Source organism: Helobdella robusta (genome assembly GCF_000326865.2).
Source record: "Helobdella robusta unplaced genomic scaffold HELROscaffold_60, whole genome shotgun sequence".
NCBI classification, from domain to species: Eukaryota; Metazoa; Annelida; class Clitellata; order Rhynchobdellida; family Glossiphoniidae; genus Helobdella; species Helobdella robusta.
Window position 1 is genome coordinate 623,615 of NW_008705331.1, and position 25,471 is coordinate 649,085.

At 33.0% G+C, this 25,471-nt stretch overlaps 3 protein-coding genes across 3 annotated transcripts; 1 reads left to right on the top strand and 2 right to left on the bottom strand.

The window, feature by feature from the left end:
• HELRODRAFT_186040 (hypothetical protein) lies at positions 1–16,645 on the bottom strand. The gene is made up of 14 exons (XM_009029595.1): positions 16,577–16,645; positions 9,502–9,931; positions 9,118–9,329; positions 4,001–4,080; positions 3,639–3,745; positions 3,419–3,514; positions 3,108–3,269; positions 2,778–2,903; positions 2,428–2,648; positions 2,106–2,221; positions 1,694–1,821; positions 1,227–1,331; positions 806–922; positions 1–582 (listed from the first exon to the last, which is right to left on the bottom strand). The coding sequence occupies exons 2-14, from the start codon at positions 9,892–9,894 to the stop codon at positions 544–546; spliced, it is 1,902 nt and encodes a 633-aa protein (XP_009027843.1). The 5' UTR covers positions 9,895–9,931; positions 16,577–16,645; the 3' UTR covers positions 1–543.
• Positions 16,646–22,013: 5,368 nt separating this feature from the next.
• On the bottom strand, positions 22,014–22,859 carry HELRODRAFT_180282 (hypothetical protein; the record flags this gene model as incomplete). The annotated part of the gene is made up of 1 exon (XM_009029596.1): positions 22,014–22,859. The coding sequence occupies one exon, from the start codon at positions 22,857–22,859 to the stop codon at positions 22,014–22,016; it is 846 nt and encodes a 281-aa protein (XP_009027844.1).
• Positions 22,860–23,171: 312 nt separating this feature from the next.
• HELRODRAFT_180283 (hypothetical protein) lies at positions 23,172–24,799 on the top strand (the record flags this gene model as incomplete). The annotated part of the gene is made up of 3 exons (XM_009029597.1): positions 23,172–23,337; positions 24,188–24,276; positions 24,746–24,799. 3 exons carry the CDS (start codon positions 23,172–23,174, stop codon positions 24,797–24,799), a joined length of 309 nt encoding a protein of 102 aa, XP_009027845.1.
• Positions 24,800–25,471: the final 672 nt, after the last annotated feature.

Here is a 25,471-nt window from a genome sequence, read left to right on the forward strand (position 1 = left end):
TTTGAAACTTGTTTCAAGACGTTTATTTACTCTCAAAAAAGTTCTCAATCGTTATCAGAGGGAGATGAAGCACACACACACAACTGACAATTCTATAAACTATTTCCAATGGAAGAAGCATTGATGTCAGATGAAAATAAAGCAAGGCACGTATTATTTATTCATTCAAGTGTCACCAAAACTGAAATACAATCACAAATTTAAGAAAAAATATTCACCTCTTAATAATATCATCTATTAGTCATGGTAGAGTATAATCAGTAATAAATAATTAATTACTAATTAGTAATACCTGATTACTTTTACTTAGCAATAAGTAATTAATACTAAGTAAAAACTGATTAATATTCATTATTAGTAAAGCTTATAAGAGTAGAAAAAAGTCTCAGTGAAACAAGCTATCAGAATTTAAATGTTATGAAAACATTTTTTTTATTTCAAAAATACGAAAGATACGTATAAAAGTTGTTTATTTATTTCTTTGTCCATGGCTTGTGTGTGACGTATGTCTAATGACGTCATCGACGTTAGATGGCCTTCCAACTATCCGTAAACTGTTTTCTGGACATGGACGGCTCTTTCCTGATTGGCGGGAAAATAAAATAATTTTAATATCAACTAAATATTGCATGATAAATAAGAAAATATATGAACGAATGAATGAATGAGTGAATGAATGAGTGAATGAATGAGTGAATGAATGAGTGAATGAATGAGTGAATGAATGAACGAACGAACGAACGAATGAATGAATGAATGAATGAATGAATGAATGAATGAATGAATGAATGAAACAAAATCATACCTCCATCATTGCATTGCATAGTTTAGTGACGGCATTCGAACCGACACCGAAGTTATCATCGTTAGTTTCAATATCAGAGGACGGCGCGTTGGGCGGCTTCTTGCCTCTGGCCCACAACTAAAAAGTTTTGGCTCATTTTTTTCAAATTTTTCAAATTTTACAAATTTTATTTAAAATTGTGAGGTTTTGTCATATAATGTAACGTTGATCATCCCATAACGCTGAAAAAAATTGTCATTTCTTGACTCAGTAGTTTATCTAAGAGCCCATTCATTCTTTTGTTCGTTTTTAGCGTCCACACATGCATGCTGTCATCATCTTTCTTATCGCAATTTATGAATGCTAATGCTATCTTCACTTCATTATCATAATACATGAATATTAATATTGTCCTCATTATCATAAATAATGCGTAACTTACCGTGATTTTATCCCCGGGGTGCAATTTAATATCGGGGAGGACGAAGTTCAAGGTCTCGACATCATCAGTGTTCCTCACCAATCTATAGCCGCCCAAATTCTCAACCTTTAATTATCATGATATTATTAATTATTAATCAATTCATCAGACAGCGTACGTGGATGCGCTATGCGTGCAGAGTAACATACCATACATATTATATACAGTAGGCGGGATATCTTGGAAATCGAACCCAGTAACTGTAAATCTTGACAAAAAGCTTTTTCCCATTAGGCCATCATGCCGCCCGCAGAGTAACATACCATACATATTATATACAGTAGGCGGGATATCTTGGAAATCGAACCCAGCAACTGTAAATCTTGACAAAAAGCTTTTTCCCATTAGGCCATCATGCCGCCCAGGCAAACCAAGAGAAAAATAATTTTGAAAAATACAAATTTGAAAATAAAAAGACGACGACGCGCCTTCTTTCCGTTGTTCTCGAGTACGATGTATCTACCGTCCGAGGCAATCTCACCAACGTTCGTCGGACCTTTGGCGCTCCTCTGGAATGTCGTCTTGGCTTGTATCTCTCCATGCTTCACACCACCACCTGGATAGGGCAATCAAAGTTGCATCTCATCTTTTCATTTTAATTTTTCTAGCGTCTTTTCTAATAATGTATTAATGAAAAATGATAATGTTACTCGTCTTTAAACGAGGAATTCACTGCAGTACAACACAAAAAAAATTGACAAATTCATTCATACAGAGAAGTCATTTTTCAAAATTATAAATGAAATATTTGGCAAAAGAGAGAAAAAAGACAAGTGTACAAAATAATGGGTATCATTAACCAAATGAATGGCACACGTTAATGAAGGCGTTTCAACTAACTGTATGAATACGACGAGCCGCTAGCGATGGCACTGCTGCTACCACCACCACCCATCATTGAAGATTCACCACTACCTCCGTAGGCGTAGATGTCAACCAGCTGCTTCAGGCCAACTCTGGAGAATTATTTTATTTAAATGTCCTTTATGTCTTTTATTTGAATTTTGTTTTTCAAGTGTTGTCAATACATGTAAAAATAATTTCAAAATATTAAGCTCGGTTTAAAATCAGTAAAAAAGTTCAAAAAATTTTCAAAATAAAATAAGAAAAAGCAAATTTTGCGTTTTAAAACAGCCATGTAATAAATAACTAAACCACCTACCTTGATTCTTCCCCTTCCAGAAGTTTTCTATAGGCAGCAATTTCCAACTCGAGTCCCAGTTTGGAGTCCATGATGGCCTGCAGTTCTCTCATGATTGCCTCCATCTCCGCCCTCACCCTTGTTATCTCTTCCTCATACTTCATCTTCTCTAGACCAAATTCACGCTCCATTTCGTCCTTTTGCCGTTTCAAGATCTCCAGCTCATTCATTAAGCGCGCGTTCTGAAAAGTTTCGAAATTAAATATTCGATCATTTTATTATATTCACCTGTCTTTCATTTTAACTTTCAATTGACTAAAACTATTGAGTGACTTGAAACGAAATCGATTCATAAAATTATAATAGCTGACCTTTCCTTCAAGGTCAGTGGCCTTGTCTCTGAAATCAGCAATTTGGATTCTGAGACGTTTGATTTCGTCTCTGCTGTGCGTCGTCTCCATGTCCTTCTTGGTGGCTCCTCTCACGAATTCTTGCATCTGGAGAAAGCAAAATGAAGATTTGATATGTCGTTTTCTCTTGTTAATAACCCGTCGTAATCATCGCTTTGAAATTGTTTAAAATTCAAGTAGTGATTTTGAAACTCAAAAAATGATTAACTAGGATTTTTAAAATAATTTTAACTTTGATTAATAAAAAATAATTTTTTTAAGATTGCGAATATGAAATCGCTATGTACGAACCTTAGATTCGTAGGAAGACTCAATCTCACTCCTCATGAACTCAAACTTATCATCGTACAGCTCCTGGATCTCTCTCAGGGCACTGCCCATCTCGTTCTTCCAGTAGTCTCTGTTCTCGGCCGTTGTATCGCGGTAGGCAAGGGCCGCCAACTCTTTCAACTCCTACATTTCGAAATTTTTCGTTCTCATTATTTCTAAATTGGATAAATAACATAAAATTGATTTTATTTAATTAAAATATAGTGTTTCCAGTTGTAAATTCAATAATTTTTATATAAAAAAAACATGAGTAATTAATTAGAGGAACCGACCTGCTCATGTATTCCCTTCAAGAATTCCAACTCCTCTTCCAAGGTCTGTCTTCTATTTTCAGCGTCAATGTGCTTCAAAGTTTCTTCGTCCAAATTCTGAGAAAGAGAATTAGATAATTATTTGAATAGTTTTGTGAAATTATTTCAGAAAATATTGAATTTAATAGCTGGCATTTTAGCAACAGAAAAAATTAAAAAAAAATTTCGTATAAGAGCTAACAATTCTAGCATTGTTGAGAGCAACGTTGAGATTGGCAATGGTCTTCTTGTCTCTCTCTTTGTCACCCTCTAGGACCTCGAGTCTCTTTCTCAACAAACTGATCTCGGCTGAAATTTTGATTTTAACATTTCAAAATTCATCTATCAATATTGTATATTATATTTATGACATTCAATATTTATTATTCCTACATAAGATAATTCGTATAATATATATGTATATACATATATATATGTTTATGTTTGTGTGTGTGTTTTTGTGTGTGCTTGTGTCGTTGTGTTGTTTTTGTTGTTGCAAATGTTGACGTTGATTTTGACGTTGTTGTTGATGTTGTCGTTGTGGCTACTTCTGCCGCTACTTACCCTCGTGATCAACAATTTGTTGGTTCTGTCTGTCCAGTTTAGCTCTCAGATCATCATTCACTTGGTTCAGCTCATTGAACCTGGAAGAGGAAAATTTTATTTTTTTTTAGAAAAATTCTACAGTAAAAATCAGAAAAAATCACGTTTCTACTTCTAACAAAACAGTATGAGGTTACTAAAGTTTTAATACTGTATATTATTGCTTTATTGATAAGAGTCGTCGTCATGCAAATCAGTCAAAAACAGTGAAAAATCACGCCAAACATAAAAAAAAACACAAATGAAAGTGTGGATGTAGAAATAACAGAATAACTGAGTGAATAAATTAGTAATAAAACTAAAGCTGCTATAACAAAATGCTTCTTTCTTTGAAACCATTTATAAATTTATTTTTCAACATAATAAATGCCTTTGGAGTAAAAAGTTAAATAACTCGATTCACATCAAACAAAATTTTTCACTCATTATTAACATTAAAACAGTAATCTATCATCATTATTCTGGAAGGTCACAGTCATCACATCAATCCCCTAATCATCATCGTCGTCATCATATTATTACATCATTTTTATCATTATCAAATCATCACGTTTGTCATCATCGTCGTCGTCTTCGTCATAACGATCAAGATAACTACAGGCAAGTTTGTTTGTCTTTTAAATTCTTTTCCACAGGTTTATCATCTCCATCATAGCCATTACGATCGTTATCTATAATATTCATCTGTTCTTTCTTTCCCATCTTCATCGTCTTCTTCATTTTATTTTACATTTTTGCGATATTAATCACGTGATAATCACGTGAGTCATGAAATTTTTTAAGACGTAGAGTGAGATATTTAGCAGATGTGTTTGTGTGCTTTTGTTTGTGTGCTTTTGTTTGTGTGTGTGTGCGTGCGTGCGTGTGTGTGCGTGCGTGGTAGATGACGTCGTTGATTAAATGCCGTTTTTGTAAGAAACCGCCTATAAATATATTTTCGACGCGTGTGTGTGTGTACGTACGTGTGTGTACCTATGTATGTGTGCATGTGTGTTTACGTGTGTGTACGTGTATGTAGTGTACATATATCCAAGATCGTCATCATGTCGAAAACTTATTTAGAAAGGACGCAGTTCCGCCAATGCGATTTGACAGACAGTTTTTATTATGATTAATGTTATAATAAATATTATTATGATTAGTATTATTTTGTTATTATTATTGTTGTTGTTGTTGTTATTGTGTATGTGTTAATGTAGTTGTCTTTAAGTAGAAGATGTTTTGATGTGGTTATTTACAAACTTGTCAACGATGCCCACATTATTACAAATGTTATTATTATTATTATTGTTGTTGTTGTTGTTATTATTATTATTTTAATTATTATTTTTCGCAAGTTTTTAGCCGTTAATGAGAACCAACCAGTCTGATCTGCTCTCTGAAGTGACATCCGCTTAGTCAATGGATGTAATTATTAGTTTTTCTCAATTTTCATCGTAAACATCGTCATCATCATCATCAGCATCATCATCATCATCATCATCATTGTAACAACATCATCATCATCATCGTCATTACCAGCATCGAAAACGTGAAAATATAGAATAAAGAAACATAGATACCAAGATCGTCATCACCGTCATCATGACTTATGTAATAGTTATTCGTTCAGACCAAACACACGCAGACACACGCACACACAAACACACGCACACACACAAACACACACGCACACAGACAACAGCTAGCCTTCTTACAATTTCTTTTGTCTGTCTCACTGAATCATCAACAACACCATTATCATAATAATCATCATCATCATCAACATCATCATCATCATCATTACGTCATCATTATCATTATCATCATCTTAAGTTTCGGTGTCCTCATCGTCGTCGTCACCATCCTTATCCCGTTAGTCATCGTTAGTCACTACCTACCAGCTTTTATTTATCTCAAGTCGGATCGTTTCATTTCATCATCATCATCATCATCTACATCATCATCATCATCTTCTTCTTCTTCTTCATCATCATCATCTTCATATTCGTCATCGTCATGCTTATATCATTTGAAATATTAGTATAAACTCGAATTATTATTTATAACATTTAGCGGGTGTACATGTGTTTGTATACACACACATATATATATATATATATACACAATATATGTATATATATATATATATATATACACAATATATATTTGTGTAGTGGAACAGCCATCCTAAATAACTTTCTTTTTCAAATTTAAACACATGTTGTGCGTGTGCGTGTGTGTGCAAATGTATGTGTGTCTATGAATGTATGTATGTGTGCGTGTATGTATGTATATATGTACGTGTGTAAATGGATGTATGTACGCCTATGCGTGGTGTATGTATGTCTGTGTGAGTTGTTTGAGTGTATGTTTAATGTTTATATTTTCAGCTGTTTAAGTAAGCCAGCATAAACACATTATGTGTTTATCGTTAATCAAGACATTTTGATAGGACGTTAATGTTTTGGTACTGTGTTGTGTTGTGTGGTGGTGTGTATGTTTATTGTTTGGTAATGTATGTCGGTTTGTTTTGTATATTGTTTCATGGTGATTTGTTTGCTGCGTTACTGTCTTTGTTTATGTCTAGTTTTATTATGATTGAATGTTTTTGATTGATGTTTTTAATATTGCTTAAAATATGATGGGCTAAATAAGCTAGTAGTAAATGGTTTTTCATTCATTCGTTCGTTCATTCATGCCTTCATTCATCCATGCATTCATTCATCGTAATTTAATTCAAATGTTCATCTGTTCATCCACTAATTCCTCCATTAATTTTTTCTTTTAATTATTTGTTTAAATTATCAGTTCGCACACATAAGTCATAACACCATTCATTCATTCATTTTCCATTCATTTATTTATTCGTTCTTTCGTTCTTTTTTTCTGTCTTTTTTCATCATTCATTCATTCATTCATTCATTCATTCAATTCGTTTGTGTCAGTTGAATAAACAGACGCAAGCACGAACGAGTTCGAAAAAATTAGAATTGAAATAAATTAAATGAAACAAATGAATTATTAAAATTCCACCCCACCCCACTCATTCATTCTCTCAATTTTTCACACACTCACTCATTCAATCATTTTCTCTTTTCCACATATACACTCTCTATTTCATTATTTCGCCTTTTACTTACACTTTCTTTTGTTCTCTCTCTCTCTCTTTTACACTTTTTCCCTCTGCAACTGTCTCATTCACAAAATCTTCTTCCATGTTTTATCTCTCTTTCTTTCTCTCTCTCTCTCTCTCTCTCTCTTCCCTTTCAATGTTCTTCTCTGTTTTTCTCTCTTTCAGTCTTTTTTTTACAAATGGTTTTCTCAATTAGCTATGAAATCTTCAAATCATCAATACTAACTTGCGAAACAGAGCTGCTCCTATAGCTAGCTAGGTAGCAGGCAAGCACAACTCGATTTTTGGACCCATTCAATTTAATGACGCTAACAGAATAATAAAATACGTTAATGTGAGTGAGTGTATGTGAGTAAGTGAGTGAGTGTTTGAGTGAGTTAGTGAGTGAGTGAGTGAGTGAATGAGTGAGTGAGTGAGTCATAACGCAGTGAATGACGAAAAGAAAGAAATTGAAAGACGAATGGAGGAATGGAAAAAAGAACAAAAGTCAGCTTCATCAACTTTGGTCTTGAATTGTTTCCAAACCATCATAAACCTACCGACCAACTCAATGATGATGATGATGACGACGACGATGATAATGATGATGACAAATGACTATGATGACGACACTGATGAAAATAATATAGACCTCAATCCAGTATTATGGCAGAAGAAGTTTGGCTTATTTCTTCTATATGATACAACACACACAAACACACACACACACACAACACACACACAAACACACACACACACACACATGGTTTATTGTACTATATTATCATATATTATATTATTATATTATTTATTTGCTATATGATACATACACACACAACACACACACACACACACATGCACACATTTACGTGGAAAATCCTGAGATAGGGACCTGATTGGTTGACATAGTTTTTTGTTCTTCTTCGTCATCGTTGTGTTCTTATTTTCACAATTCAGACTTAACGAATACATTCCCCGTGTATGTGTGTGTGTGCGCGTGCGTGTGTGCGCGTGCGTATGTCTGTGTAATTTTCTATACACGGGTGTTTTTAATTTGAGGGGGGTATTGTACCGGAATAATTGAAGTGAACTTCATTATTATGTTTAAATTAACTTTTAACGAATTGATAATCAAATAATAATTGCTAATTTAGTTCAATTTTCGAATCAATGAAATCATTTTCACGTGATTTTGTGCTTGAGGAATGTGTTTACATTAGCGTGTGCGTGCACGCGTGTATGGATGAGCTAGTGTAAACATTTCATACATTTTAGCATCTGTATGGGTGTGTCCCACAAGCCAGTCAGCGTTATATAAGACATGATATGACTGACTGAATAGTTGTATTGTATTAGTACATATGCAAATCCTTTTTATGATGTTAGTACAACATCAGCAGAGATTTTTTTCTGAAAATGTTAAGCAAAAACACATCAATAACAGTGACAACAATGATATAGTTAGATACATCAATAGCATCCATTAAATCAAAGATTGTGTGATCACTACTTAGATGAAGACAATCTTATTAGCTACCACAAAACCATCACCAGGAATATTAAGATCCTCACCATCATCATACCGTCAACTAATTCTTGTGAAACTTCTTTTGTGAACTGACTGCATGAGTGCAGTTCGTCATAAATATTTATGTTTGTGCTCGCGTAAGTTCGTTCGTTCGTTTGTTATTACATTTCCATGTACTGAACCTTTGAGAAAGTTTGACTTTCACTCTGAATACAATTTATATGACTAGAAATTTTTTGTAGCCGGCGATGTACTCACTCAAAACGGGTTTAGTTGATAGAGATGTTGTATTGATACTACTATACCATACCTCTTATTCACCCGCAAATGAAATAAAAGAACAACACCACCAACAACAACAACCAAATTTCATGGAAACAACAAACAAACAAACGAACACCAACTACCACCATTACCATAACCCGCAACACGAACGAACAACAAACGTGAACCAACTTGGTGACCAGCTCCTGATTAACTTCCTCGAGAGAGGCCACTTTGATTTCCAATCTTGCCTTCTCCTTCTCCGCGTCATCCAAAACCTTCCTGGCTTGATCGAGTTCGGCCTGGAACATGACCTTTATCTGGGTCGTTTCCTTACCCCACTTCTGTTTCAACTTCTCCAACTCCTCGCTCAACCTTTTGTTCTGGGCCTCTAAGAAACGCACCTTTAGTTTAGAATAAATGACCAACATATATTTGTTATTTATGCCGTATAATTTATAACGTTTCACGGACAGCAAAAGGCAATAACACAATACAGAAAGCTTTCAACACGTAACACAACACAACGCATCATACAGCTGCTGAGATATGAGACCATAAAATGATGCCACCGACCTTCTCGATGTAGCTGGCGAACCTCTCGTTCAAATCCTGCATATCCTTCTTCTCCTTCTCACGGCTGTTTTTCACGCTGGTCACTCCCGTGTTAACCAGGGGAGCATAACTTGGGACGATTCCCATCGAGGACCCGGTGTTGTAATGATACGACCTCTTGATACTGCTGCCACCGGCGGAACCGCCCAAACTTCCACCGACTGACCTCTGAATGATGACGCTTCTTGCGGCCACAGTTGGCCGGTAGTTGGAGACGAGTGTCGCTCCACCGCCACTGCCGTAGCTGATGTTGAGGCTCTCGCCACCGGCAGCACCACCCGACAGACTTGCGCCATCGGAGTTTGTGGTGTAGACGCGGCGAGTGCTTGAAGTGATAACTCGTTCTTCACTCATTTTTCTGGTTTCAAAAGTTTTGGTGCCTGTGTAACAGCTGTGGTGGTTTTTGGTTTTAAAAAGATCGAATTAAAAATAGTATTTCTAATTGAATAAAACAATTTTGTTTTATCAAGGTCCATTATCTTTTAAAATGAAAAATAATAGTTTTAAACTGTTGGTTAATTGCGAGCTTATCGGCTTTCCTTATCACGTTATCAATTTTATGATGATTAAATGATAATAACTCTGAAAAATAAATATATGAACAATAAAAATAACTAAACAACATAAATAGTTATGACACTAACAATGATCATTATATAACCAACAACACCATTAAAAGTGCTAGCAATTTAGTAATATTTAAGTAATATTTAAGTAGTATAAATACTAAATGTATCAAAATTAATGATATCTGAAACAGTATTGACAGAGGCAGTAGAATTATCAACAAATGAATTATTATGACGGTAGTAATAAGAGGCATGGGCCAAAAAAGCTACGTCAAAATTAAATTTTCGAAATGCGTTTTTTGATTTAAAATGAGAAAAAATAAATTAAATGCTAATTTTTTTAACTAAATAGTACCAAAAGTGCAGAGATATTAATTTGAAATCATTATTTTAGGCGGTGTCACCACAAAACCAAACAGAAAAATATTCCAATGAATGATTGAATGAACGTGTTACTGCTGATATTATATCATCAATAGATACAAACATTACTGATACTATATAATCTATGCACGCAGACATTACTGATACTATATCATCCATACACACAAACATTAGCGATCCATACATACAAACAAACATTACTGATACTGTATCATCTATCCATCCATACGCAAACATTTATTAATGATACTATATCATCAGGGTTGGGCAAACTACGGCCGCACGTGGCCCGCGAAGCTATTTTATGCGGCCTTGTTTGCCAAAAAAAAGTTGAAAAAATTTACTATTCAAGTACATATGCGGCCCTTCAAAGGTAAAATAGTTTTCAATGTGGCCCCCACAACAAAAAGTTTGCCAACCCCTGTACTATGTCATCCGACACGCATACATGATTGCATATCTTATTTACAGCATATTGTTTGTCAAAAACGCTATTTGATATAAGTGAAGAATGATAATTTTGTAAATCAGTTTATAATAAATGAGTTATATATGCTATACTGCATGGCAAACAAATTTATGTAACCATCGTGTGTGTATTGTATCAAACATTGACGACTTACAGACATACAAATATTGATATATGTGCGTGTGTTTGTGTATACGTGTATGTGTGCGTACGTGTGTGTGTGCGTACGTGTATGTGTGTATCTATGTGTGTCAAGTTTTTATCAAAAAGATTAGATATAGAATATATAACGATTTGCATTGTCACACAGTCTTGCTATATGGGCGATCCATATGTACGTGCATGTACAAGCAACTCTAATGATATCGAAAAATAAAAAAAAATTATTTGTAAGTTAGAAATTATACAGATTTGATTTGATTGATCGATCGATTGATTGATTGATTGATCGATAGTATAAAATACTAAGTTCATCAACCATGTTAATATTATTGGATTACCTATACTTTTTAGTTAACTTGTTTCATATTTTAAAGCTTTCACTAGCGCTATTGATCTTAATGTATGTGAATTTTAATAATTTTGAGAATTCGTAAAAAATATTTTGATTGAATTACCGTTTTTTTTACAATTTAAAAATTGAAAAGTTCCATCAAAATCAATTTTGTTGACATTTTTGAAATATGAAATGCCAAAGTAAAATCAGACCACTAGTGGATATATAAATCAATTAGAGACTATAAAAATTTGCAATTTAAACACACATTTAACGAACTGGTTAAACATATTTTGCCAAAAAAATTGCTAAAGTTAAACTTTTTATTTGATCAATCAAACCGTCCAAATACGTTATCTTCTGTTGATTTAGCAACAAATTTACAATTCCAAAATATAAAATTGAATTTGAATTGATTCAAAAATTAAAATATAATACTAATTGAATAATTAAATTACAAATAACACGTTTCTACCTATGTAAAGATCTAAAAATAAAATTCCAGAAGGCAGATATGAAAAAACCGCCAGCCTAAAAATGGTAAAAATATTAGAGAAAAAATTTTTCCGGATCAGACCTATGAGTGTGACCAATTGTTTAAAGCCTCTGGATATGCATAATCCAATCATGCCTGTTATATATAAATTAGAATTGCTTAACTTGAACTTGATTTATTGTAATTAGATTATAATTACTTGAAATCATTTTGTGGTAATAAAATGAATTAATCGGAAAGATTGAATGGTGGAACTGTTGAACTATTTGACCAATGAGATAAATATTCAATTGTTTCGTCTGAATCCTATTGAATTTTTTTTTGGAAAAGTATGAAATTTTCTACTAAATGTTTAACTTAGAATGCAAATTACTGAAGTTTGATTTTCTAAGAGTCATTATAACATTCATAACATAGCAATTAATAATTGAAACCAAAGCAAATATTAAAATCAGATAACGACCAATTTTTATAATAATTTTCGCAGTATATTCTTTTTTTTAGCGAGAATTATTACGAAATTTTTTAGAAATGATTTATGAAATCGCCCAAAATAATAATCCATAAATGCCCCTCCGCACGGAAAACGGTTTAGATAAAACATTGAAGAGATAATATGTGGTCTGCTGATAATGGTTAAAAAAAGGTTAAAGGTCAAAATCGATCAAAAAGTTTTTTTATAGATTTTATCTGAAAAATTTATTGTCTAAAAAGTTTTACCTATAAATATATCTACTTAAAGTATTTGCATGATTTAATGTCGTTTATCTGCTCTTTGAATTTTTATTTTGGAGCTCTCAAAAATTTACACACACCACATACTCACCACACACAAACATACACACGCACGCACGCACGCAAGCAAACGCACACACGCATATTTATACACATACACACACACACACATATACAAACACACAGACATACAGACGCCAAACTGCACAAATTTAGCGTATTAAAGTTTATCAGTGAATTAGCATCAACCAGCATTTTCATTGATCTATCAATAATAATAATTGTAGAAACGCTAATTAAATATAATAATAATAATAATAAATAATAATATAATAATAATAATAATATTTACACGCCAGTCCAATTAAAAACGCTGCTACTAACATCATAATTACATGCACACGCACACTAAATAATGTCCAATCATGCAAGTATGTGTGTGTGTGTGTGTGTGTGTGTGTGTGTGTGTGTGTGTGTGTGTGTTTATATGTATGTATATGTAATATGTATTGATGACTTATTTTATCAAAAACTAAGGGCTTGTTCAAAAGTTTGAATTGATAAATCTATCTGCAACAGGATATTATGCATGTATAGATACAAAAAAACAAACAGACAAACAAACAAACAGACAAACAAACAAACAGACAAACAAACAAACATACACTCACACACATGCATATAAAAACTCAGAGCCAAATACACTTAAAATAAGAATTATGGTCCACTCATTTTCTGAAATTTCCAATTGAAATCCAATCTTCGCCCCAACAAGCTACCCATATTATTAAATGTAATTGTCTATTTGTTGTATGTTTGTTTGTTTGTATGTATGTTTGTATGTGTGTATGTTTGTTTGTAAGTTTTTTGTATGTGTGCGCGTATGTATTTCTAAAATTATAAATATGTTTGCCTACAGCGACATACGTTTGCGTTCTCACTCACCAAGTAATATGAAAAAATTCTAAGTATCGCGTCAAGAGCGAGTTAGTTAATATTCTGTGGGACTTAAGTGAAGTTATTATTCAGTGAATGTCAAAAGTACAAACCTTCGTTTACTCACCTATTTAACCCACCTCTCTCTCTCTCTCTCTCTCTCTCTCTCTCTCTCTCTCTCTCTCTCTCTCTCTCTCTTTCTTACTGTCTTTCTATTCCCATTCTCTTAATATTTATTTATTTATTTATTCGTTTCATTTTCATTCATTTCATTTTCAAAGTTTATTCATAATCAACATTCATTTCATTTTCAATGTTTATTCATAATCAACAACACATCGGTTTATAGGAAGGCTATTAATTGAATGGTTTAGGTTAGAAGCTTGGTTGGCGAGTATTTAACCGGCCTATATGTCTAAACACTTCAATTTCTTTCCTCTCCTACTCCCATTTTTTGTCTCTCTCTCTCTCTCTCTCTCTCTTAATCTTTTTTTCTTTTTCCCTACCTATTCACTTTACCGCCTGCCTGGCCAGCAGCGGCCCACACACGCCTCATCACCATTATCATCACCGTCATCATCATCACCGTCATCATCATCAACGTCATCATCACCAACATCATCATCACCACCAACAGCAACTCAACAAAAGCAGCAACTTCATCAGCAACAATCGCCAACAAGCTCGCCAACTAATTAATTCCTAGATTTGAATAGCTGAAGAGGACCGGCTTGTATGATCACGAATCAAAATTTCAAGTGATCTTCTTATACAGCCTGGCTGGCTTTCACTTCTTATCATGTTTCTATTGACTTTTTTCTCTTTTATTTTCTTTTTATAAATATAAATACACGTAGATCAAGGCGTCACACACATTGCGTGTGAAAGGTGGAGATCTGTTTGCAGTCGAACATGGTCAGAGTAACGTCAGTGCCAGGCATCTTGACAATTACACCATCTTAATCGCTTAAATCGATTTCAGGTGCAAACTAACCCGGATTTAGGCTAGCCTATGTAGACATTATTTCAACTTTGCCAAAGAATAAATGCATTGTTCTAAATTCAAAATGTAGAGAGAGAAACCTTTCAAGTGTTTACTAGTTCTTCAAAATTGATGACCTAATTTTTACATAACGAAAATGTTAATAAATACGTATGTACAATACACTTATACATAGCTAGTCAAATCGAATGTGTACTTAAGTTGCATTATAGTATGCATGTACGATACATTGTATACCCGATTTTTATTTTCTCTTTACATATGAGTTAAGCGCTCTTATGCAAATTAAATTCTCCATGTTTAAAATCACGTGGCGACAAACGCCGATATGAATAATGGTAATTAATTGACTTGGGCGGTTCAAATGTATGTGCGTATGTATGTATGCTGGACAGTGGTCATGTGTGTGTTTGCACGTCTGTGCGGATATTGGCTGGCGTGATGGTTAAGACGCTTGGTCCTGCTGTTGCAGTAACCGGGTTCAAAAGCACAGAGATGCCCATCTCTCACGTGCAATGTTTCTGAGTTAAGTTGTATTCACATGTGCTGTGTATGTCTTTAGCAAATTTTTTTAAATCTTACTCAGAAAGACATCACAAAACAGCTGACATCATAATTTTCAATCTCATTTATATCGTCTTCATCATCATTTAGTCACTATCATTACGTTCATCATCATCGTCGTTTTCTTCATCATCATCATAGTTTACACCATCGTCATCTTCATCATCGTCTCTTAGTTAAGTGATAAAGAGATTGTTGAACAATTGTATGTACAATGCACATACGTTCATGTTGCGTGTTTGTATAAGCGTAGGTGATTGAATGTACGTGCATATCAAGATAAACGAACGTACGTACATATGTATGTGTGTGTGTGCGTGTGCTGTAATTGAGACGAAAACATTTTGAACTGTTAACTTTGATCGTTCTAATAAGTTATTTCAAAAACCACTCTGCAAAAATATTAAAGTATTCAACTACAAATACATACAACTACTGACTGTACGTATCGTGCTATATGATATCATGTATATAAATATGCATGTGTGTGATTAGTTAATGTTCACACATACGCACATGCACGCACACGCACGCAAAGTTAAACTATGATCACATACACCAAAATTCAAATTAACCACACACACACACACACACACACACACACACACACACACACACACACACACACACATATATATATATAACGGTATAGTATAGAGATGATAATTGTTTCAAGTGCTTTAGTTGATAATAATATAACTTTTTCTAGAATAAGGAACAACTGATTAAAATTTACATGAATATTTAACTAAACGTCACCATGTTTGTTTAGTTACGTACATTTAAACATCATAAACATCCCAAATGATTGTAAATATTGTTTTAATTGAATTACTATAAGAACTTTTAAACGTAATAGTTTAAATAAAGTTTAAATAATAAATAAATAAATAAGTTTAAATAAAGTTTAATAGTTTAAATAAAGAGTTCAATAGCAAATAATATGTTCCTCTAACTTTAACTGATGATATGACACTTTAATTTTAGCTACACAAATCAGACAGATCCCAGAAAAAATGTCGTTAAAAATGAAAATGAAATTATGTTTAAAATTATGAGTGAAAAATTCATGAAAAAAATATAACATAAAGATGAAGAAAAAAAAAATCATCAGTTTTAAAAATATTTCTCTTTTTAAGTTAATCAATTTTTAATATGTCCATTGACTTTTCAAAATAAATCTCAGATACATTAATTTGTCTGCTTTAAAATGCAGAATGCTTGGACTCATATCAGAAATTATTTAAATAAAAAACATTGTTTGATGAAATAAAATCAAAATGAAAATAAGATATAAACAAGACAAACAGAAAAGTGACAAACAGTAAAATCAAATAAATTATGAAAGAAACTTAGAAATCAAATAAACAATGGAAAAACTCACAAGAAACTCTTCAAAATTCTTTACAGATGACCTTTGGGAAACCTGAATGAGTAATCGAACCAGCGGGAGAAATGGTAAAAAGGACAAAATGTGCAAGTGGCTGACTACTGATAAAACTACTTATATAATGCTCAACAACTAAGAGTTGTATGTATGTATGTATGTATGTATGTATGTATGTATGTATGTATGTATGTATGTATGTATGTATGTATGTATGTATTTATGTATGTATATATATATATATATATATATATATATATATTTGTGTGTGTGTGTGTGTGCGTGTGTACACACAAACGTACAAATGTATGTGTGTATGTGTATATATAAATAAGTGTGCGTGCGTGTGTGAGTAACCGTGCTATAAAATAATGAGACAGACGGTTGATGAAGAAAATGATGGAGAGGGAGAGAAGAAGATGATGATTAGGAAGATAAATTCTGATGGATGAAAAATAAAAGCAAATATTTGATGATGATCACATAAACATTATTCACATCATTGCTATTAACGTCATCACCAGCATCATCATAACCATCATTATCAACGTACGATGACGTCATTTTCATCTTAGCTGTCATCGTCGTCAGCATCACCACTAACAATCATCCTCACCATCATCACCATCTGAACTATTTAAAATTAATGATGACACACGATGTTTCGATTTAACAATATCAGGTATATTTCAATTTTATTCACTAATTTTATTTATTTATCAGTAACAAAAATCTGTCTATAATACCCGTCTAGTACAAACAATACGAATCAAATAAAACCATTTTATGCTTACAATAACTGAATATCATCTGACGCTCTGCCAATTTGCACGCACATAAATGCATAAATCTGTATGTGTGTGTGTGTGTCTGTGTGTATCTGTGTGTGTGTTGTGTGTCTGCGTGTGTGTGTGGGTGTGTGATGTACGTATGTAGTCCACTTTTCTTCCAACTGTAACTCGATATGCCGGCGGAAAAAGTAAAACCAATTATAATATTCGGTTCGGTTGTATGAATGGAATGATGAAATGCTACTCGCCCTATCATCCTCCCATTCATTTTTCCATCCTCTTTTCTTAAAATTTTTCTTTCTTTCTTTCTCTCTTTTCTTTTGTTCTCTCTCTCTCTCTCTCTCTCTCTCTCTCTCTCTCTCTCTCTCTCTCTCTCTCTCTCTCTCTCTTGTATACCTAATGGCTTATTTTATTTTTTAGTTTTTTTTCAGTTTGGTAGCAATTTTAAATAAAAATATTTTACTGATACAGAGATAGAAAATTATTATAAGTGGCGTGCATATATTTGTACATAAACATTCACACACACACACACACACATTTGCACACAGATACAGTCACGCACACATACACTCACACAAACAAATTATTATATTTATTTGTATGTGTGTGCGTGCCACTAAGTGCACGTGATGTTACATGTGAAATTACATGTGAGTTTTTGTATGTGTTTTACACGAAATCAATCAACGAACCATGACAGGTATTTAGCAAATGATGATTGTTTGAAATGGTTTCTCATGGACAGACTGATTGTTTGACATTTCTCACATATTCCTAGCCCATTACACATCTGAAAACAATAGTAACGATGGTCTAATAAAACGGAAAATTATTTTTAGCAACCCAGACAAACACATATACACACATTCATTAGACAGTACACATAAACTCAAATACACATACACACAACCGTTTTCAAACAGCACATACAAACACACATACACACAGCCATATTTAAACAGCACACACATACACATAACCATATTTAAACAGCACACACATACACATACACACAACCATATTCAAGCAGCACACACAAACACACAACCATATTCAAGCAGCACACACAAACACACATCCATATTTAAACAGCACACATAAACACAAACATACACACATACACAGACAACAACAACACACATCATATCAAGTAAGGAAATACCTTTACACGGTGGATTAGGATGTAGAAACTTTTCTGTGGTGTTAGATCTAAGTGATTTGAAATCTCGCAAGGTACCTGGTAGAATTTGTTTCAAGTAACATTACTAAAAATTATAAATTACTTATATTAGTATTCAAATGTATACTTGTACTTGCATGTACTACGTGTGTATACGCTGGCACTGTACAATTTACGTACAATTTCCACAGCAATTTTCGAATTTCTTGGAAGGTAAATAAATAACATAGTTTTTTCCTCATTAGAAGATTCGTACTACAAACAACACACACTCACACACACACACACAAACACTCACACTCGCACATAACTTTAAATAATTAAGTAAGTCTTGTTTATGTATCATTTATCATTTCGCAGAAAGAAATTTCGGTCAAGATATGTTCGAAAATCTTTACGGATACGCAGCTTATTCGAGTTGTGTTGTGATATTTAATTAAATAGTAGAAATAAAATCACACACACGTTTACAGACACACACACACGCACACGTACGTACACATACACACGCACACACACACACGCACGCACACGTACGTACGTACACATACACACGCCTATAAAGTGCACGCACACAAGTGCTAAACATACTCCATCTAACAAAACAATAGCAGGCGGGCAATAAAAACATCAGCAGAACGAAGATAATAGAAAAAATTTAAATAAAATGATAAACTTGAAAGTACTTTCTATAAACACGTACATACACACACACACACACACACACACACACACACACACACACACACACACACACACACACACACTCCCACACACACACACACACACACACTCCCACACACATTCTCTCACACACACACAGACGCATACACGCACACAAACACGCTAAACAAGTTTACAAAGATAAAATGATGAATATACGATGACAACTCAAATACCAATATCTGTAGAATTCAATGAATGTGTCAATACCTACACACACAGGACAAACATATATATATATAAATAGAGAGAGAGAGAGAGAGAGAGAGAGAGAGAGAGAGAGAGAGAGAGAGAGAGAGAGAGAGAGAGAGAGAAAACGATAAAGCAAAGAAAGAGAAAGAGAGAAGAAGATAGAGATAGAGATATATACATATAAATTTTGAAAGTACATTGGTCAAAATGTCGTCAAAATGCGGTCATATAGATTAAAAAGAGACACTTTGTCCAGGGACAGTATATAAAATTTATTATTTTTACTACTATTTATAATATCATTTTATATATTGTTATTATTATTATTATTATTATTATTATTAGACGAATGCATGCAAATAATAATAATAATAATAATAATAATAATAATAATAATAATAATAATAATAATAATAATAATAATAATGAAAGTAACAATAGTCGAAAGGTAACATTAACCGCGCAAAAAACTCAATTAAAAACTCAAGCTCTCTCAGTAATTTGATACCAATTCCAAAATAATTTCAAAAAATTATTATGATAATAATGATAATAACAATAATAATAAATAAATAATAATAAGTAAATAATAAATAATTATTATAATTGCATAAACGGTTAACGCTTAACGCAATTATGTATTCATAAGAGTAATTACTATTACCATATGGCCAGATAAAGCTAGCTTAGCAGAGATATTCAATGGAAATATTTTCCACATTAATAAACGTGTTTATACAAAGCATTTTTTAAACGAATGTATTTGTGTGTGTGAGTATGTTTGTGTGTGTATGTGTGTACGTGTGTGTGTGTTAAATTGACACGTACATATAGATGCATGCTGGTTGGCTATGTGTATGTATTATATGAATTAGGATCTGACAGTATAACTATAGTAACAACTACTGCTGCTGCTGCTACAGCTACCGCTGCTACTGCTGCTGCTACTGTAGTTGCCGGTGCTTCTACTACTGTTTCCATTGCTAGCAGAAATTCTTATTAAGTAAAAGTCACAAATGAATTTGGAAAGAAATCTTCTCAGAAGTTGTTGCTTCTTTGCCAAGTTTAATTTATTTTAACTTTCAAATATTTCCCAATGTTTCGTGCTATGTGAATGTGACAACGTTTGAGAAATAAAATATTTCAATGCACCTTTTAATGTGAATGCCCATTATAACTATTTACAAATAAATGAATAAAAAAAAGGTAAAAAAAACCCAGAAAAATGAGATCAGTTTGCAAGAGACCTGGTTCAACTGCAAGCGATAGCCTTAACTGTAAGATGAAATGAAAGAATGAAATGATCACAAATGTTAAATTTTGTCTACAAATATGCATTTGTACGTTGTTTTGTGTTTCTGTGGTGGTTAAACGTTAAACTTTTTGTCATGAGTTTGTATAAGTAAAATAAATAGAATCATATCTGACAATACCTATTACCACTACTACTAAAACTACTACTACTGCCTCAGCAGCTGTTGCTACTACTACGACTACTACCGCTACGACTACTACCGCTACTACTACTACTATTACTACTACTACCACCATTTCTATTCTTGATAAGAAATTACAATTTTTTGTCTAGATTATTAGCAGTTTAAAAAAAAGAAAAGTCTCAGAAAAAAAAGTTGAATCATTAATCCTTTGGAGCCTTGCCAAGTAAGGCTCAATATAATAGTCTTAGCTATAACTATAATTGATTTTAATAAATATTAATTAATTAACTAAAATTATTGTTATTATTATATTTTATATTTCTAAATAAGGATTTATTTATTATTGACTTTACCATTCAGGCAAAATATAAAAAATTTCTTTAAATTCGGTATTCGATTTTTTTTTCATTTCGTTTATTTCTGTTTAAGAATTCAGAATTCACCTGCGAAATGCCGCGCTGAACGTCTGCAACCGACACGTTCACACGCCATCTTTCTACTTAAAATTTACGACGAGTCAATCGGAAAAACCCATAACAATCAGTTAGCAATTCAAATTCAAATTAATTAAACTTACTTATCAACGACAAAGGCAATATATAAAACGACCTTTCAAACAGCTAGCCAATCAATGATCTAACTAAATATATCATACAAATCTCTACAACGCTATATATCTTGCAATCATAATCATTATCATCATTTTTATCGCTTACGTCATCATCGTATTCTTTTAAATTATAAGTAGCCTACTACACACGATGCTAGTGATAAGAAGATTCTTCAAAATTTTCCGTAATCGCGTATGACGTCATTTAACTTGAACCATTTTTAAAGCGGTTATTCATTCATTATATTCATTCGTTCGATCATTCACTTTATTTTAGTAAACTTTATTAAGATGTTATAGCTAGTTTGAAAACTCAGTCGAAGTAAACGCATTCCCGAAGAGTTAACACAGAACGACAAACAGACAGACAGATATTCAGACAAAATATATTTAAAATACAAACAACGCAGGGGTGCCAAAAGAAAAGTTATATGCTAATGACGATTAATAGTAATGCCTCGCTCATATCGCGCTCCTGATATGCATGTAGCGTCAATCATATATCCCATCCATTATAATGGGTCGATACAATCCATTCCGGCAAAGGGTCAATAGGTTCGAAGAGGTCAAAGTCAATGTTGTTGGCATCGTTCTGGCGTTGTGAAATTATAACTTCAATTGCATTGCCTTCTTGGCCTTGTGGAGTTCCAGCTTCAACTGCATCACACCAATCTTCGCCGAACCACTGATCTTCAGTCAGTTCTATGTTATCGGCATCAAGACTGATGTTTCTCTTCTCGTCTTCATCTTTCTGGTGGTCGTAATCATCCAAGTTTTCGTTGACCTTGTTTTCTACGACGTTTTTATCTTTCAATGTGGTTTTAATGACGTCAATTTGCTCATCTGGATGAGAGTTGATAAAGGTTTCCAGGACGGATTTTGTCAATAATTGTCTTTGAAAGGCCTTCATTAAAAGGCCCGCCAGAGTTTCGGTGTCTTCATCATTCTCAAATGTAATTACACACTTGTATTCTTTGACTTCAAAACTCATTCGAATTTCATTTTTGTAAACTTCTGTATGTAGCAGTCCTTCATCCAGGTTTCTGTAATCAGTAGCATATATGTGTTTGCAGTAAGGGCAGACGTGTGGGAACCGCCTCAGAAACAACTTCCTCAAACAATCGAGATGGAACTGATGACGACAGAGACTTAGGTAGACCGCATCTGGAGAGCTCTTCAGTGGCTCGCAACACATGCAGCACTCCTCATCCAACACTTCATCTCCACTCACGTAGAAGATGTGATCAAACAACAAGAGACTCCTAAATCCAAAAAAGTCCTCTGTAGGTATCTTGATCGATTTCTCACTCAGAAGAACATTCTCATTTTCTGCTTCAGACATTTTTCTAAACTTCGAATCTAATTCTTATTAATCTAAAAAATTGTGCACGAGTCTGTAGAGCTGTAAATCTGAAGTACATAAAATAGCAGGTAGTATGGGGCAACTCATTATATAGATACACAATTCTTTGTTACTGCTTCGATGGCATATGACAAAGTTAATTTTTGCAATGTAGCCGTTATAAAAATTAAAATACAAAGAACACCAATTATCTTATTTATTCTAATTAAAATACATTATCAATCAATCAATTTTCAATCAATCAATTAGCTTATAAAGCGCTATTTCCGCGATGTTCAACAGCGCTCCTCAATGAATTTTGAAAACAGATGGGTCTTGAGATCCGCTCTGAACTTCGCAAGTGATGGAGAAGTAGTCAGAGAAGTAGGTAGAGAGTTCCAGAGAAAAGGACCAGAAAAAGCAGATTTGGCAAAAGAGTGTTTAACACGAGTTAAGAAAAAGCGGGAAGAAGACGACGGTAAACCGGGGCGTTTAGGTTCAATTAATATATCTGATAAATACTTAGGAAATAATTTAGATTGAGATATTAATTAATAAAACTTCTTTTTCAATATATGTTTAAATTATACATTGCAATAATTATTTCTTTGTATAATATTTTAACAAAATAATATGATCAGCATTTGCTTCAAATCTTAAAAAAAGTTAAGTTTATCATTCTCACGAAGTTTTGTCTTACGGTTTTTGTGAGCAAGATATAAAAACATTAACACACACACACCACACACACATATGCACATATACACACACATACAAGTACACGCACATACACACATACAAATAGAAGCACGTACATACACACAAACACAATCATCACATACCCAGACGGAAACAAATTCATCCATGAACAAACTCGTAAATACACAAAGAGGTATTAAGATATACCCACAATCACACGGTACCTCTATACACATTCAAGAACAGCACTTTATTATACAACTATTCCTATAAAACGCTCGTTAATATTATTTAGCAGCAGTAAAACTTTATTAGGAGCGCAATTAAGAATTATAAATTAAAAGTATGAACAAATTAAAAGTATGAATAAATTAAAAGTATGAATAAATTAAGACTCATTAGCATAAAGATATGCACGCACTGATTAGAACCAACGACGTATTTTGAACTGCTACAAAGCACACGTACACACTTACACATACTATTTACACGCACACACACACACAGTTACACACATATTAAACACACACACACATATTAAACACACACACACACACACACACACATATTAAACACACACACACGCACATATTAAACACACACACACACACACGCGCGTGTACGTTCAGTGGATAAAATAAGAAAAAGTACACATAGTTCTCCGTCTTATCAATTAGGAACTATGGCACGGATGCTGACGTCATCATGGCCCAACATGGTGATGTTGATGTAAACATTCGATCATTAAACTCTTAATAATCGTCATCATCAACCTCTTTATCATCAGCATCATCACGGACGATATCATCATCATCATCAACGACACATCATCATCATCAACGACACATCATCATCATCACTGACGATTCATCATCATCATCATTACTGATAATTCATCATCATCATCAAGGACGATATCATCATCATCATCATCATCATCACGGACGATATCCTCATCATCATCATCATTACGGACGATAATATCATCCTTAATCATCGTCATCATCGTTATAACTAGATAAAAGGAACGTCAACAAACTAAGTTGGAAACCACACTGATTTATTTGGCATATAACAAAAATTAATATAATTTGTTTATTAATTCGGTTCAAAATCAAATTCACACACGCATACACAACACACACACACAACACACACACACACAACACACACACACACACAAACAGACATACATAATATGCAGTGTGATAGCAAAAAAGTTTGATAAATATAATATATAATAATAGACTGAAGGAAAAAAAATGACAAAAATTATGGTTATATTATAATTAAAAGTCAGAAATCTAAACTGAACTAAAATCATCTAACAAAAATCTTATTTCGACACGTGCACACACACACATACGCACACACACATACACACGCACACACAGCATACACGGGTGCGTGTGGTGGTGTATGCAAGATGAAAATTTGAGAAGAAATGCTGTATTATGTTAAGATTATTGATATTTATACATCTATTTATATTTCAGTATATACATTTATTTAATATTTTTTATTGTGACAAGCACTATCATAGCAAAATAGAATGTTTCATTACTTTTGCTACAGTGACTTGAAACCCATTCAAGTAGATATTAATAACAATTAATCAATCATTCAATCAGTCATTTATTCAATCAATCATTTATTCAATCAATCAATCAATATCAATCGAACATACATTGAAATGTATAATATCAACTAATTAATTAACTAGATATTTAATGTACTCAAGACATTTCTTTTACAATTTTAAAAAATGAAATTTAAACAAACAAATAATTAAATATATATACAAATAATAAACATTTTAAACAAATAAATACAATGCCAACAACATTTGGTAAAACAAATAATTATAACGAAACTTTTTAATAAATTTTGCAAACATAACCAAAAAACAAGCC